The sequence below is a fragment of the Pteropus medius genome, unplaced genomic scaffold (genome assembly GCF_902729225.1).
Source record: "Pteropus medius unplaced genomic scaffold, Ma_sr-lr_union100, whole genome shotgun sequence".
Taxonomy (NCBI): Eukaryota; Metazoa; Chordata; class Mammalia; order Chiroptera; family Pteropodidae; genus Pteropus; species Pteropus medius.
Window position 1 is genome coordinate 6,398,516 of NW_024349225.1, and position 16,601 is coordinate 6,415,116.

Here is a 16,601-nt window from a genome sequence, read left to right on the forward strand (position 1 = left end):
AGTGATTGCACCTACTGTCAGCCAAACTCCATGTTTCATGCTCGTCCCAATCCCTGGGATTTCCTCCAAGGCCAGGCTGCTGCTAGCTTTTTAACTTCCTAAAGAAAGGATCCATCCCGACCTCTGCTGCTTTGGTAATTTGGGCGCCACCCAAAAGGGTCTGCATTTTTAAGACAAAAAGAGGACAGAATGATAAGGAGGATCCACACTTCAGGAACAAAAGGCCTATTTGCCAGCCTGGCAGTGTAGTCAGGACAACACCTTTCATTCCTGGTCAGATCCACCTCCACCCCTGGGGCCATGTTGAATTGCTGTGGCTGCCCGTCTGTGGCGGGCACTGTAAACTTTCCAAGGTGGAGTGAGGCAAGCAAGGCCCTAACATCCGTGGAGACCTATCTGGTGTCTCCATCATCCCAGCCCACAGCTGATGACCTTATAGAAAGCTATAACTCTGAGTGCAGATAGAGCCTAAAGTCACCAGTTAACAAACATCTTCTTTGCTGCTCATAACTCCTAGCAGTGCACCTGCCCGATCTCTCTGTGTGAAAAGCCTCAGGATCAAAAAGGATATTGAGTCATAATCTAATAACGTAAAGAATTCGGAAATGACTGAAATCTCCTGTGAGAAGGAAATCTCCTTTCCTTCTAACCTGGACCATGTGACCAAAACAGGCTAGCTGAAGGTGGACGACAATCTGGGGCTAAGTGTGACTAGCAGAACTGTCACATTACGGCCAGGAAGGACCGCTGCTTCTCTCCCACAGGTCTCCATTTACACCATCGTTTACTGACTAGCCAGAGCTGGACAGCGTTTAAAAAAACTAATGGCAATAATAAACATTCTTCCTGTGCAATAAACTCTGTAGCTAGTGACTCCTCACAATAAGCCTCATCCTTATGTGACAGATAAGTAATGGAGGTTCAGGGACTGGTCAAAGGTCACATAGCCAGGAGGTGAAAGATTGAGATTCAAACCCAGGTCCAACTGGGCCTAAGCCTGGGGCTGGCCCTCTCCACCCACCCTTGCCACTCATTCCCCAGGGGAACCAAACTGTGCCAACCATGCCTGGTCAGAACATTATGGGACAAGATGAATCACCTTAGCTCTAAAATACCCAGCCAGGTCATTGTTCTGTCACCCTGATTTATGGAAATGGGAGAGGCATTGTTAAAGCTTAAAGGTCCCTGCCTCAGAAACCAGAGCCTGCTGCTAACAGCCAGCTGAGGGAGCCGTGCCTGGCTTTCAGCAAAAACAGTCCGTTTTCAAGCAAGCATCCTACGTACCCCCTTCTCCCTACCCCTCCTTAAATCCCTAACGTGAGTCTGGTTCCCCATTAACCTCTATCTCCCAAATTTTATTCCCAGGACTGTCCAAACTCAGGGAAGAAACCGAAGGCTGGAGTTAGCATAAAAACACGTGCTTCTCATTAGATCGTCTGCAGCAGAAGTTGAAACCTGCCCAATTTCGGCACTTGGCATAGAAGCAGAGCACATTGCCTGAAAAACACAATTAATGCTACACTCCCATTATATCCCTGACGGCTCAACCTCTCTGGCACCCTAAACAGACCCAAAACAAATGTCACAGGCTGGCACGCAAGGTCTTCTATCAGCCTGGTCTCCAGGTCTCTCTATTCGAGCCCGGCTGCCCCTCCCAACTCCTCCCCAGCTTGGTGCCTTGGTTCACGCCTGGAACGCCCTCTCACCAATATGCTCCTCCTCCACCTCCATCATTTCTTTTCACACTCAAAGGAAAAGATTCCAAGAAGCTATTCCTGACCAGCCCCTTTGCCTACATTTCTTTTCATTGGCACGTATTCAGTAGGCCCACATTTACTGAGCAACCCCATGAGTTGTCAAGCCCTTCTTTGACCAACATTTGGCCAACATTTACTGAGCCCTTTCTATGTGCTTGGCACTGTGCTAAGTGCTTTGTATGTCGCCCTATTGCTCTGTTCCCCTTTATGGAAAACCTTCTCGAAAATGTTTGTACTCATGTCTCAATTCCTGTCCTCTCCTGCTCTTTTGAGCCAACTTGGAACAGACTCTTGCCCCCTTTTCTCCACTTTAAAACACACAGTTTTTTATTCCCACTGCCATAGTCACAGCCTACGTGATCTTGATCTCTAAGCATTCTTGTATACCTGTCTTGCCTCTAGCAGTTCTGTCTGTATGAAATGCCTTTCCCCTACCCATGCCATTTGCCCCAGCTCAGAGCCCCTCTACGAAGGCTCTCAGGTCCTAAAATGGAATGTCTTTCCCATTTCTCTGTATTCCATCGGAATGCTACTCTCAGGCTTTTCAGGGTGTGCCCTTTACGAAAGGCGTTATTGTTCATTAGCAGCTCCTAGGTTGCAGGTGTCGGGCTGAGTTCACCTCTGTGACTCCCACAGATCCTGTCAGTGTGGCACTGCGCTCAGGGGGCAGCTGGGTCCAAGTCATCCACCAGAAGGCCAGGGAAGCAGTGAAGGAAACGCCTTTGAAAGAAGAGCCCTCTGGTGATGTGGACGTGACGGGACGACCATGCCATCCGGAGCTTGTAACAAGGGCGGGAACAGGGGGACAGTCAGTCCGGGACTGGTTCCGCCCAGGACGAGGGCGCTCGTTTCATGAGAGAGAACTGCCACCGCTGAGGCCTGCCTGTGGCAACCCTAAACTTCCTTACTCAGACATCAGTATTGACCTGTCGCTCCCTTTATTTTGTCCCCGAACCTCAGATTCCAGGAGAAGTTCCTAGAGATCTGCTTCTCACCAGCTTAGGGACTGGAATAAAAGGAAGAAACAGAAACAGGCATGACGGACACCAACGACCATTATTCAAGCACATACAACAATCTACACACTTGCCTGTTCCAATATAAATCATTGAATCTGCAATTATTCTGAGGAGTCGATAGAACTAGCCCCATGAGGAAACTGAGCTCGAATTAAGAGATTTTCCCATGAAAGCACAGATAGAAGACACAGGATAGGTGCAACCTGCTATTTCCAGAACATTCCCCGGATTTCCCTGCCAGGGCTCATACTGTGTACTCCACCTGAAAGATCGCTGCTCACCTCTACCTGACTAATCTGACTATTTTTAAAAGGGCAGCTCCCACCTAACTTCCTGCATACAGCAGTCTTGGTTTTCTCCAAGGCGGAAGCAATCGCTTCTTCCTCGATCTGAAGGAACTTTGTACCTCTTTTACGACATGTCTCAGTCTCCCTCCTAATTCGGCTGTTTGTGTACATCTTATTTCCTCTACCAGAACAGAAAGTCCTGGAGGGCACTGATGTGCCCTAATCACCTTGGTATTACTCAAAGCATATAATAAAAGCATGAGAGCAGGTTTCTTGCTCACAGTATTCAATCCGCTTGTGGAATGTGGAACACAGAGGCATTGCAAAAGATGACATCTCAGGTATTCTGGTATGAGAGCCCCTGTTTGCAGCTCAAACGAACAAGATCTAAGGGTTACTGTCATCAAAAGCAAACGCCGGCCTGTCACCAGAGGGCATCTACCCCATCCTGGCTTCGGCTTCAAAGTTCCCCCTAAGTCCCAGCCGCAGGCCTCTTGATCTTTCCTTGTTTGCTCATTAAAGTTAATTTGAAACATGAAAAGGTCCAGGACTGAATATTCCAGTAAGGCCAGGCCTTCTTAATTCAGAAACTGCAGACAAAACTTAAAAATAGGGCAGGGGTTGCCAGGACAAGGCCAGTACACGTAGCACAGGCCCTGACCCTCTGATCATGGACTGATACCTGCGGTCAGCTTTGAGGATGCCAAGAATATCGAGAAGTAGATTGTGCCTCTTCTTGGAGATATCATGAGTCTTCGGGGAGCTCCACGGTGCTCTCCCTGGGGGAATTCAGGAAACAACAGTTTGTGTGAAAATAGTCTTGTCCGGGGTCCTGGGTGCGGGCTAAGATAATCACTAATAATATATAGCAGCCACCATTTTCTGAATTCTCACTGTGTGCCGAGGACTGCACTGAGTGTTTTCACACGGGTTATCTCTTCTAATCCTCACAGTCACCCTCTGAGGTGAAATTATTATTGACCCTATATTACCTATGAGGAAAATGGGGCTTAGAGAAGTTAACTTACCAGACCGAGATCTTATAACTATTGAATGGGAGAGAAGGCATGAAGCTGATTCCAACCATGGTTGAGTATTCCTAGAGACTGGAATACTTAGCCACCTCACCCTGTGGTTTCTTAGGATATCTCAAAATGTTCTAATCTTTCTCAGTAGGCAAAAAACACACTGACCACTAACTGCTGCATTAGACGGCGCTGCTCTGAACGAGGTATCAGTGAGGTAAGGCCTTAATTTTTATTCAATTCCATATATAAAAATTCACTTATTTGAGGAACAAAAGAGCATAGGTTATCACATAAACCTTTGGTGCTATGAGAACCCAAGGCCAAGCGTGCCTATGTGACATGTCAAGGTTTCAAGATTCAGCAGGATTTTTTGTCAAGTTTTATAAAGCTGGAGCCAAGAAGTGAGGAGAGTTGAGGAACATAGAAACACAGTAATGTGTCATCAGCCTCAGGTTCCCATAACCTTCCATTCTAACAGACATTTCTTTGTTCCAGGGGAAATTTTCATTCTAATAAATGTAAGTTACTCATTCCTATGGAAATATTCTTAAAGAAGGAAGTGGAGTCAGGAACAAAAAAGGAACATGGGTGCATACAATAAAATGTTAAAAAGCAGTCCAACTATATAACGACAACAATAAATTTAAGCATCTTAAAAAGCAGTCCGACTATATAACGATACCAATAAATTTAAGCATCTTAAATTCCCCTGTCAAACCAGAACAGGTTAAAAGGGAAAGTCAAGCTGTATGCTGACCACAGGACATATGCTCAAATGACTGAGCGCAGAAGGATGAAAACATAGGCATAAAAGTGTAATAGAAACATAATATAAGAAAACAGATATTATAGTGCTAATATCAGACAAAAGAAAACTAAAGATGAGAATCATTAACAATTGCCAGGGACACATTTATTTTCTTCTTTCTATGATATTCAATTTACCAGGAAGAAATAATAATTGTGAATTTTAGTGCATCAACATTGTGGCATCTATATGCCTAGAAGAAAAACTGATAGAAATAAAAAGAGAAATGAACAAATCAGAGTCACATTAAAAGAACATAACACACCCATCTCAGAAATCATATCATACAAAATTAATAGGATCGTGGAATATTTAAATACTTCTCATGAAACATTTATAAAAAAAAAACAACATCTTTTTAAAAAGCAGGAAAACATTGTCAACATATAATAGATAATAACAGAAAAAAGAGACAATTTATTTGGAAATTAAAAGATGTTCTTCTAGATAATTTCTGGGATAAAGAGAAAATAAAAAGAGAAATGGAAAAATTATTCCAAAGTGAGTGATAATGAGAGCACTCCATGTATCAAATGCAGGAGGCAGCCAGAGCGAGCTCAGATGGAAAAAGGCTTCTCCTTGTCATTGCATGAGCCTTCGGCCTCCTCACACTAGAGCTGCACAATCAATACCATGGCTACTATCTACATAGCTGGTTAAATTTAAATTCATTAAAATAAAGACTTCAGTTCCCTACTTGCACCAGCCTCATCTGAAGTGCTCAGAAGCCACAGGTGGCTAGAAAATTCCCATCTTTGCAGAAAGTTCTCTTTGGCAGTGCTTCTCCAGAGTTTGCTAGGGCAATTCCAATATGTCAGCTTCATTGACTATAAGCTGCCAGCGAGTCCAGGTTTCAACTGGCCAACCTAGCAGACTATTTACACTATTCCCAGATGTTCAAGCCACATATTAAACATAGAATCTCAGGAAAGTAAACTCATATTGATAAATGTGGCTCGGTCAACCCTTCCATTTCACTTTACATGGTCAAACACCTTTAGAATTCACTCACATCCACACTCCCCACACTCTTGCCAATACTGATTGGTGAGGTCTTGTCATTCTCTTGATGCTTTGATTTCCTCTCTCACCTCAGACCAGGTTTCATACATCCTCGTCTGGGCTATACTGGGATCTACTCTTGTTATGGACATGGAGGTAATAAGGGAGGTGGGACTGGGTCCTACAAAGACTGGCATCCCCTGGTGACAGAATTATCCCAGGTGCAGTCATCAAAAGGCGTCTGTGCAGAGGAAGACGTTTTCTCCCAGGTGGGAAGAGGCACTTTGTCTACCAGAAAGGGAAGTCCCATGCAATTAGAGAGTTCAGAGTTCTCAGCCTCACCTGCATCCCTGTCAGGGTTCCACTTCTCTCCCAAGTACCCTTGTCTTAGCATTAGAGACTGATGGCGCAAGCATTTAATTGGCCCCATCACATTATAATCTGCACAATACAGCTCTGGATTCTTAGCCATGTCTGCCTGTCCCACAACAAGAAGAAATGAAGAATTCCTTTACAGTTGGTGTAAAGGCTTTTGAAAGAACTAATCACTAAAACCTCTGAGTTACTAGCAGTTTTCTGGGACATATGTGAGGATGATTCTGACTAATCTCGAACCTCCCCCATGAACAACTCCTCACTGAAATCTTCTAAAATGCACTCTACACATCTCTCAAAATGACATCCTCTAATTCCAAATAATTCTCTAACTAGCGGGTATCTGTCTACTTCGCAAGTGTGTGTCTCTCGCTTTTAATTACATTATTAGCTTTGTGAAGACAGGATTATCTCACAGCACTCATGTTTACCAAATTCTTAAGGACCTTCTTGCTCACTCTGGCATATCGAGCTAGGCAAGTGGCAGTGGCTGGGCCTGGGGCCCGTCTAGAGTGTGGGGTGGCAAGTGGGGGAGGCAAGTATGAGGGAGGTCTCGCCGTGGAGTAGCCAGGCCGAGGTCAAGCTGAGTTTTCCTCATAAAACAGCTTTTCAGGCACTTGGTGTCCACAGACACGGGAGCCGTCTGCCAGTTCTGCTAATCATTCACCTCCCTTGGCTTCCTTCTCGGCTACTCGTGGGCCGTGTCTGGTTTGGGATGTGTGATCCCCATCTTCAAAGTTGAGATCAGGATGTTCATGTTTCCATGAACAACATGTAGCGTTGGTGCCTGGCCAAGGTGGGGGTCTGAGCATCCCACGTGGGAGCTCAACTGGGGCTGTTTGTCCTCATCCGTGCCATGTGGTGCTGTTCCCTCTCCTCTTCTGGACACTGGTTCACAGATGCCAGGAATGGCCAAGAGGTGGAGACAAATGTGGTGGTCAAGAGATAAATAGTATCTGTTTATCTATCAATGTCCACTATGTCCCTTAGACCCATAGCTCTGATATGCTGGAGATAATGTTACTAGTGACCCAAAACAGTCACTTCTGCAACCTGCAGTCCATTCTAGGTAGACCTGGGCTACTCGGAAACATGCACTGGTTCTCTGTGATGGTAAATACTTAGCTAACCATGGACTTTGCTGCACAGAGGGCCACTTCCCCTCTGAGCAGCTCAGCAATTTCCCAGAACAAAGGCAAGAACCAAAGAGAGTACCAGAGATTTCTCCTCCATGGCTCACTCCATCACGGTGTCATATCACAGCTTCCCTTAGTACCTCTTTCTCCTGAGCATTCAGCTCTTTGAATTTTTCTGGATGTTTTGACCACTAGCTAGAAAAATTTATAGGGTAAACAAAATCACTCCCTTCTATGCAATAACCCCCATGTTGCCCTCCCTTCCTCTTCCCATTTTCCCTCCTCCTTTTCCCCTCCCCTCTTCTTCCTCCTGCCCCCCATCTCTCTCTAGAGAAAATAGATGTCAAAGCTCTTTCCTTTCTATAATAGAGAAATCGAAGCTCTGCTACTTAGGAGGAAATTCGGACTGGAATCCTGGTTTTTCAATTACCATTCATCTTTTTTTCCCCATTTCACAACCCTGCCTTCATAAATCTGAGATTCTACGACAGAATGTCAATAGTGGTTATTGTCAGGTTTGGAATAGCAGGTGCTTATTTTTCTCTCATTTTTTGCTTACGGATTTTCCTTAAAATTTCGCCAAAGGCCATGTATTAGTTTCTCATCAGCTCGGGTAAACTATCTGATATAATAAGCATATATAAAAATATCTATTGCCTAATCAAAAAGAAAACTTTATTTCTTGGCCAGATATAGTCCAAAATGAGTGTTCCTGAACAGTGAGTGTATAGGCCTCCTAAAAGGGGGTAATCCAGGAAACCCCTTCCATCGTGGGGTGCCTCTGTTCCTTCCATCTTAGGGTGCCTCTGTCCTCAACAACATACGATTTCCAAATCAGCTGTGATGTTCTGTATAAAACCAGAAAAAATGAAAATAGTATGTGAGGGACAATTTTATGGGGGAAGCTAGAAAGTACTATATATCACTTCCATTCACACTCCACTGGCTAGAATGCAGTTGCCAGGCTGCATCTAACTGCAAGACATGATGGGAAATGTAGTTTATCAGCATACAGAGAAAGAAAAGGAAATGAATACAGAGACTTGCTAGCCAATCTATACCACACTCGTGTATGAAAAAGAAAAGAAAGTCAAAGTAAAAATGAAATGAGGAAGGCAAGTCCCTCTGTAAAACAATCTTAAGCTCTTTCTCTTACTGATTTTCACACTCAAGTTCCTACTTTCCCACTGGTAAGAAATGGCCTTCATAGTCAAGGTTATGAACAGGGTATGGATTTTTCTGACATAAATGGGTGTAGGAAAGGGAGATGCGTGTATGAGACTGAGGGCTCAGAGGCAGTGCCGGGACCTGGGTGTAAAATCTCCCCGACTCTATCAGGGGCGCTGTCGCCACATGGAGGCTGCCTCTCTGCCCCACAGCACTGCTTGTGTCCTGAGGACAGATGATTTTGCTGAAGACTGTGACGTCAGTATGGTTCGTGTTGAGTGATGGACTTCTCTGCCTTCAGCACAATTATCGCTTCCAGAGAAACTCCTATTCCCTGTGCCTCCTAGAATGCACCCAGAACCATCTGTGTGCCCAGAGCCTGCCTCGCCCTCCCTATACCTTGTTCTCTACTATCCGTTCTAACTGAAAAAATTCTTGCCTTGGATACAGCGCCTCAGATGCAACTGGCTGTCACCTAGTGCCTAGGACACTTTCTACCTACATAGCAAACGATAATTAAGGAGCAAATCAAGTTGAGCTAATTCACATTAAATATAAGTGGCTCACTGAATCTAATTGTCTCAACTTATCTGCATTTTAATAAATTGCACCTTAACATCCCAAAACTGATCTCAAAAGGTGGATTTTCAGATTCATCTACAGTCCAGCAGAGAGAGATTTAGGGGCAGATGAGGGGCTTTCTTGGTGGTCCCCGAAATCTGTCACAGAAAAACAAAGAGGCCAGATAGGGGTCGGTATGTGTATATGTAAGCTTCCTGACCCAAATGTTGATAAACTTTTATGTTCAGGAAGAATACATTTGCTTTCACTATATGACCAAAAATATGAGTAAGGAGTCTTAGCAGATGCCTAAATGTTTGTGAGCAACCCAGGCCTTTTCCGAATAATCTCCATGTCCACGCATATCTCCACTGATCCTCTAAGCGCTGGGCTTGAGAATAAGAAACCAAGCCATACGAGAGAGGGACAAGTGTGACCAGAGACATCTCAAAGACCCAAACACATAGCTCATGAGAGCACACATTCTCACAGGTGCATACCAGGAAATACTCATCTCCTTTCTTTGGCAGAAGTCAGTTCCCAGTGTACTAGAATGGAATGTAACAATGAGACCCACCACCCCAGTAGTGTAGGCTCCTGCCCAGAACTTTCCATTCTGTCTCAGAGCAGTGGGCAGAGGGAGATGATAAAAGTAGGTAGAAGTGAGTACTGTCTATGCAGCCCAAAACTTAAGGGGTCCTCAACAGAGAGGAGGGCAGAGAGGTTCTGAGTCATAAAGATCTGTAACTTCATGGGAAAGTTCAATGGTCATTTATACCCAGGGCTGTATCTTTTCTCTTATGGACTGTACCAGGCAACAGTGCTCTTTAAGGCCATGCTAGCCAGTGACTCTCTCCTATATGCTTCGTGTCCTCCTAGGAATAAGGGAAGATGGGCCAGGCTATGGACAATATCCTATGGAGGTTTGATGAAGATGGTGACTGGCTCCACCTTAACAATTTATGTAGTCTTCTGTCTTGATGATGGGATGGTGTTGATGAACAAAAAGGTGCCACCGAGATTTATGTACCCTAAAGAGTGGCAGCACCTCACCATGTTCATCCTCCTCGCCCTCAATGGCTGTATTGATGTCATGAGCAAGAACTTGCTGCCTCAGAGATGTGTGCTCCTAGAAAAAGGTACCCTGGTCCTGATCCTCTATGTGCTCCTGATGCTCTTCATATCACATGTTCAGGGTTCAGCTGGGATCGAGCTGCAGACTCATTCTCTGCTCATCCTGGTGGTGTTCCTGCTGATGCTGGTGTTGACCATAGAGCTGTGGGCTCCCAACACATTTCACCTCTCGCTGATTGAGAACTTTCTATTTCTGATGATGGGCTCCTGGCTGATGCAAGCAGGCTTTATTCTCTACAGACCAGTCACCGGCTACCCGTGGCAGGACGATGACATCAGTGACATCATGTTTATCACCACCTTCTTCTGCTGGCACGTGATGATCAACGCTTTGTGGCTATTGGGAATCTATGGCATCTCTTCCATTTGGCATCATTGTTACAATCCCAGTTTGAAGCTGACAGGGTATGAAGAAGGTCCATATCACATGGATGCTGTAGGACCTGTCTACAAATTGTTGCCAGAAGTGGAACAGTCAGAGAAAGGTGACCAGGCTCTTCTCTTTTCAGAGAGCTCACTCTGAGACATGGCCTAGGATGCCTGGCACATTGTCCACCCCTTCTTCCTCCCTGTGGGTCCTCTCAGACATGTGCATTGTACCATCTTTGGTTCCCAGTAAAGGTAATAGCCATGAAGGAGAACAGTTGGTCCATCTGCTGGTCCATCTCCCATCCCTGAGCCTCTAATCGCTGAGGAGAGAGGAGAGAGGGGCCTGAGAAGGGGACACTGAGGCTTAGTGTGGTGGGGGGAGAGGACCAGGGGAACGGCTAAGTGTGCAGGGAAGCCATGGGGGTTAGAGACAGCGATGCGAGGGAGGCCTGTGAAGGGAGGGGAGCAGAGTCCACCAGCCATGCTGTCACCGGCTGCTTCTCCAGGCTTTTACTTGAGGAATAAAGATTTCTTTCTCACAAATCAAAACTGCAATGGTAAGGTGTTTGTTTGCCAACTAAACTGACACCACCATGTGGTAACAGACATGGTACAATTCACTTACCCTACTCAGGTGAAGTAATAAGAATCTCACATATATTTTTTAATTTAGGTAGATTAGTATTGTTTCAAATTTTGTATATAAAGTGAGAATAGTTTCATATCACAGTTTTTCAAGTTCCCATAAACAAAATTTTCATGAAATGCTACCATATTTCTTATTCTTGACTTCTAATCCAGTCAAAGCAAAACTCGGCTACTTGTTTAACTACCACTAGTCTGACAAGCAATTTACTAGATCTTCACTTACTCTGTCCTACACTTGTGCCTTTGCCAAATGATACCCTGTACAATTTGGAAAAAGCCATCACCAGTCACGTGTCTACTACACAGTGTTATTTTATACCTGACATTAAATCTCCTTACACTACTATCATCAACGATTCTTTCTCCAGAAAATTCTCACATACTCTTTTGATCTGAGACTCTTCGGCATCTCATCTACATCTGCCATGTTATTTTGCTCATGCTGCTGATACAGCCTTTGTCCTTTTTCTCATATTGTTTCTCATGGAAGAGGTTTCATCTCACCAACTAAAAGGTAATCTCCTCAAGAGCAGAGAATTTGTCATAACCTAGTCACCTAATTTAATTTGCTCTGCACGTTCCAGAGGAATATAATGTCCTCTGCGCATGAAGAATAAATTGATTTACCAACTTTCATAATATATTATAAATAGTCAGTAATTAAAATCATAGTGTAGGGGCAAGCAAGTACCATTGGCCCATAAGTTAATAAAGTGTAATGCAATAGAGACTCCAGAAACAGAAATATAGTACATGAATTAAATACATGTTAAGGAAAGGGTCCTCGATTAATGCAAGAAATAACGGGCTTTCCATTTGGCGGGGGGTGGGGTCTCTTAGTTTCCGCCCCATACAACACACAAGGAAAGGATTACAGATGGATAGAAAAGTTAAACATGAGTAACAAGACTAAAAGTGTGTTGAAGGAAATAAAGGAAGATATTTTATAATAAAAGACATGAAAAACTTCCTTGAGTAAGAAAAAAATTTGGAAAAGATTACTCATTTTATTTACATTTCCCGTAAGTAAGACAGAAGAAAAAGATAAAAAGGACACTGTGAAGGACATTTTTGACACATGTAACAGACAAAAAAAGAAATCAGTACCCAGAATATATAGAAATGTTCAAACGTTAACAGATGAACAAACAAAAAAGCGACCTAGTATAAAAAAAAATGGCCAGAAGATATAATGTCTCAGAAGAACAAATATTTAATAAACAAACAAATAATATGCTAACCTAACCAATTTTGAGAAAAAAGCAGAATGAAATAGAATAGGATTTTTTTTCACTGCCAGGTTGTCAAAAATTGTTAAAAGCATTAAAGAAATGATATTATCCATTACCAGAGAAGATGTAGGGAAAAGAGAATTATCATACACTGTAAGTGGCAATGTAAATAGGTCTACACTTTCTTGAAGTTGGTTGGGCTGAGTGTGCCATAATTTAAATGCATGTAGCCTTCAAGCTGACAATTGCACTGCATGCTCCCTGCAGCGGACATCTGTCATGTGAGCCTAACGACACCTTTAAAACAGCCTGCCAACACTTTGATCAGTTTCCACATTGTCAGGCCTGCCTTCCTGGTAGATTTTTGTTCTTAATCTCTGGCCTCTCTGTAACTGGCTAGGGTGCAGGCATGTTACCAATTAGACACACTTACTTCAGACTTCAACTCAGGAGTGAGCAGGGTAAAGAAAGTGGCTCTGCCTGGGGTTCTATCCTGCAGCAGGAGTGCCAGCAAAGATGGCGACCTTTGTTTTTCATCATCAAGCTGCTTTGCCCTTCAGTTCTGGGGTCACTGCCAGAAGCAGCAACCTAAGCCCTTTTGACAGTGAAGTTCTGGGCATTGGTCCTTCAAACTTAACTGGAATCTCTTTCTCTAACCCTTCTAATGATTTTTGTGAACTAACCCATGTATTTTAATAAATTCCTTTCTCTTAAACTAGTCAGAATGGATTCTTATTGTCTGTAGCTAAGAACTCTTAAAATGGCATCTATTCCAGAAATACACATATATCTACACAAAGAACATGTATAATAATGGTCACTGAAGCATTGTTCCCATAAAGAATTTTAAATAATAAATGCTTACTAATAGAGGAATGATTAAATAAATTATGGAGTACTATGCAAGAGTTAAAAGGAACAGGGGAGATATGTCTGTCCTGACATGAAAAGATCTCCAAGGTGAAGTAACAAAATAAGGGGCATACGATTCAGGTTTGGGAGGTAGGTGTGTTCTCATTAACTTCGTAAGGTCTTAAGTTTTCTCCTTACACCTGTCGAGGATGGTTAGGACCACAGGACAATCAGGAGAGAGGTCATCTTGATGAGTGTGATGACTTGCTTCACTCAACACACCCTACAGCAAACTCTATCTCCATGTGAATAATGATCCAGCTGGATTTTAACCTATAACTAATGTGATCATATAATTAATCTTTCAAACCTGGACATTTGAAAGGGAAAAGAGGCAAAATTAATTCTTGCACCCAGACGGACAACAGGTAAAAACCAAATAGCTCCAGACAAATCAGGACTTATGGTTACCCTAACTATAGCCTAAAGAGACATGCTGTATATCTTCAGTTTGCCCCCTAAATCCATCTGTCATCTCCCTCCTGTTCTCAGTCCCAGGAGACTGTCCCTGGTGTGTTCCCTTATCCTCTGGCTTCAAGACGATGCTTAGCCAATGATGAGGTTTGGCAGGAGGATGGAGAAGAGAGTGAGATTAGGGGTTTTATTCTCTTAACTCCTGTCTCTAGGGCCACCTCATGCTGGCAGTATCCTAGTCCCATGACACCATCAATATTAGCCTCGCAGTCTGCCATAACAAGTTTGAATTAGTGAAAAGGGAGATTGTTCTGGGTGAGTCTGGCCTAGTAAGGTGAGGTCCTTATAAGAAGGTGAATCATCAAGGAGATGTACTCTTGATGGTCCGGAGGAACTTCCAGTTATGAACTTCCTATGGGGCGGGGGCAGGAGGGGGGACATAGCAAGAAACCTCTAGTTGCTGACAGCAGGCCCTGACTCACAGGCAGCAAGAAAACGGGAGCTTTGGTTCTAGAACTGCGAGGAGCTGAATTTTGTCAGCATCCAGTGAGCTTGCAAGAGGATTCTGAACCTCAGATGAGAATCAAAGCCCCAGCCAACACCTTGATTTCAGCTTGGTGAGATTCTGAGCAGAGGACTCAGCTAACCCATGCTGGATTCCTGACGCATGGAAACAGTGAGAAAATAAATTTGTGTTGCTTAAGCTCCTAAATTTATGTTAATTTGTTATGCAGCAATATAAAACCAATACAGGTGGTATTAATTTAGGGCAAAGGTTTATCCAGCACTGGTCAGTGATAAGAAACACTGTAGTTCTTTGAGATGTGTTACTAGAAGATTGTACCCAAAATGAAGCAGAGATCCTAATGAGAATGAGAAGCTTCAAGACCATCAAGTTCTTATGCTCTGTGTCTATAATCAAAAGGCAGCTTTTGTGACTCTCATTTCCTAGCCCCCATAAACAGTGGCTTGGACAGGGCGCAAGAGAATTCCAGACTTTGAGATACTGAAGGCAGAAGAGAGAGTTGAGTGAGAGTAATCAACTTAATCCTTCGGGTGGTCTGTCACATCAAACTTGAGGGCCAGGGGTTAAACTTACATGAACTTCCAGTGGGCCTCTTGGAGGCTTGGTAGACAACATATAATAATTAACCAATTTAAAACAGGGAGCAAGATTTTTCGGTAGTCAGATAGGTGTATCTCCTACAATGAATTTTGAAATTTATAGTGGGGTTCCCAGATTGCAGAATTAAGAGTCCTAAACAAGAGGCAGTGAAACCTAACTCCTAATTTGGGCATGCATATTTTGGTTTGGAAGCAAAATGACCTATGGAAAAGCAGACCCATGGTCTCTGCGTTCTGTCCTCAGCCATGAGTATGAGTTAATAGCATAGTCATAAGAGAAGAAATAGGTATAACAGAGGTAAGGTATGTGCTTCCACCTTATCAAAAGTTTCCAGAAGAAAAAGAAATTTGCAGCCATTGAAATGTGAACATTGAAAAGTACTTGAAATTAGTTACAGAAACTGTGAAATTTAAACCTTGCTTATGCAGTGAAGTATGAAACTCACATTACAGAAAATTTCAGGAGAAAATCACGAGCTGGTATCCTAAGGAAAAATAAAGCATATATGTCCTTTCGAACTAAGAGATTAGAATGTTGTTTACCATCCCTTGTGAGCCTTGTTTTGGTAAGTCAGTGACAAAGCTCAAGGCTTAGTAACCCGTACTTGAAATAAGATGAAAGTTGGCGCATGAACATGGGTCCTGTCTGACCTTGTGCCGATTTCCACGGACATGCTCCCTGTGTGGTTCCAGCCTCTGGCTTTCTCTCTTCCTATAGTGCTTTTCTGCCTTGCAGCAAGGTGAGTTGTAATCATTTTTTATGATGATGATGTTGATGAGATGATGGTGATGATGATGACGATGACAATGGCCTTCCTAAAGAGAAAGGAGGTAAATTGAAAGATGCTTTTGGACAGTACCATATAAAATCCCCCAGCCACTGAGAGGTTTATAGTGTGGCTCTCCAGATGCCATCTCTGACCAAACTTTTACCTCCTCCATGAACCGTTCTTTTCCCTAAAACTTTAAAACTCACCCGACATGTCATTCTATACTGTTTAAATCTGCATAAGCCAACATAGCAGCCACTAACCACGCGAAGCTATGAAGCACTTGTAATATGGCTTGTCTGAATTGAGATGTGCTGTTAAATGTAAAATATATGCAAGAGTTTGAATACTTAGTATGAAATAAGAGCTCTAAAATATTTCATTTATAATTTTCACATTAATACCATGTTGAAATAACAGGTTGGATATATTAGTTTAAATATAATATCTCATTTAAATTAATTTCACCTTTTTAAGGTTTTTTAATGTTGCTATTTGAAAATTTGAAATTACATATGTGACATTTGATCTCTGTGGAACAGAGTATAGTTCTCTAATGTCTCTGGTGTATGTGCATGTTTGTGTGTGTGTGTGTGTGTGTGTGTGTGTGTGTGTGTGTATTGGGGTGTGAGCCTTCAACTAAATTGTAAGCTCTTTGAAGACATGAACTATACTGTATACTTTTTACATGCCCTGTGGCACTTAGTAGAATTCACGGTAGTTAGTAAATGCATATTTGCTGAATTTCTGAAGACTTTCTTGCTCATTCTGGAATTTCATGCCAGACAAATGGCAGCAGCTATGTGTGAAGCCCCTCCAGAGTGTGGGGTAGCAGGTGGGGGAGGCAGATCTGGCGG

The 16,601-nt window shown here is 43.2% G+C and overlaps 2 protein-coding genes across 2 annotated transcripts in view; one reads left to right on the forward strand and one right to left on the reverse strand.

The window, feature by feature from the left end:
* The window catches only part of RGSL1 (regulator of G protein signaling like 1), an 85,610-nt gene that overhangs the window by 58,542 nt on the left and 10,467 nt on the right, over positions 1–16,601 (reverse strand). The window contains exons 2-3 of the mRNA XM_039881301.1: positions 15,626–15,790; positions 3,746–3,842 (exon numbers count right to left, since the gene is read on the reverse strand). Of these exons, the coding sequence (XP_039737235.1) occupies positions 3,746–3,812 (67 nt within the window). The 5' untranslated portion in view covers positions 3,813–3,842; positions 15,626–15,790. The remainder of the gene's footprint in view (positions 1–3,745; positions 3,843–15,625; positions 15,791–16,601) is intronic.
* On the forward strand, positions 9,785–10,797 carry LOC120617591 (transmembrane epididymal protein 1-like). Its single transcript, XM_039881310.1, has one exon. The coding sequence runs from the start codon at positions 9,892–9,894 to the stop codon at positions 10,795–10,797; it is 906 nt and encodes a 301-aa protein (XP_039737244.1). The 5' UTR covers positions 9,785–9,891.

Bases quoted from the DNA above. Each gene is read 5' to 3' on its own strand.
- LOC120617591 (XM_039881310.1), top strand. From the start codon at position 9,892: ATGGGAAAGTTCAATGGTCATTTATACCCAGGGCTGTATCTTTTCTCT.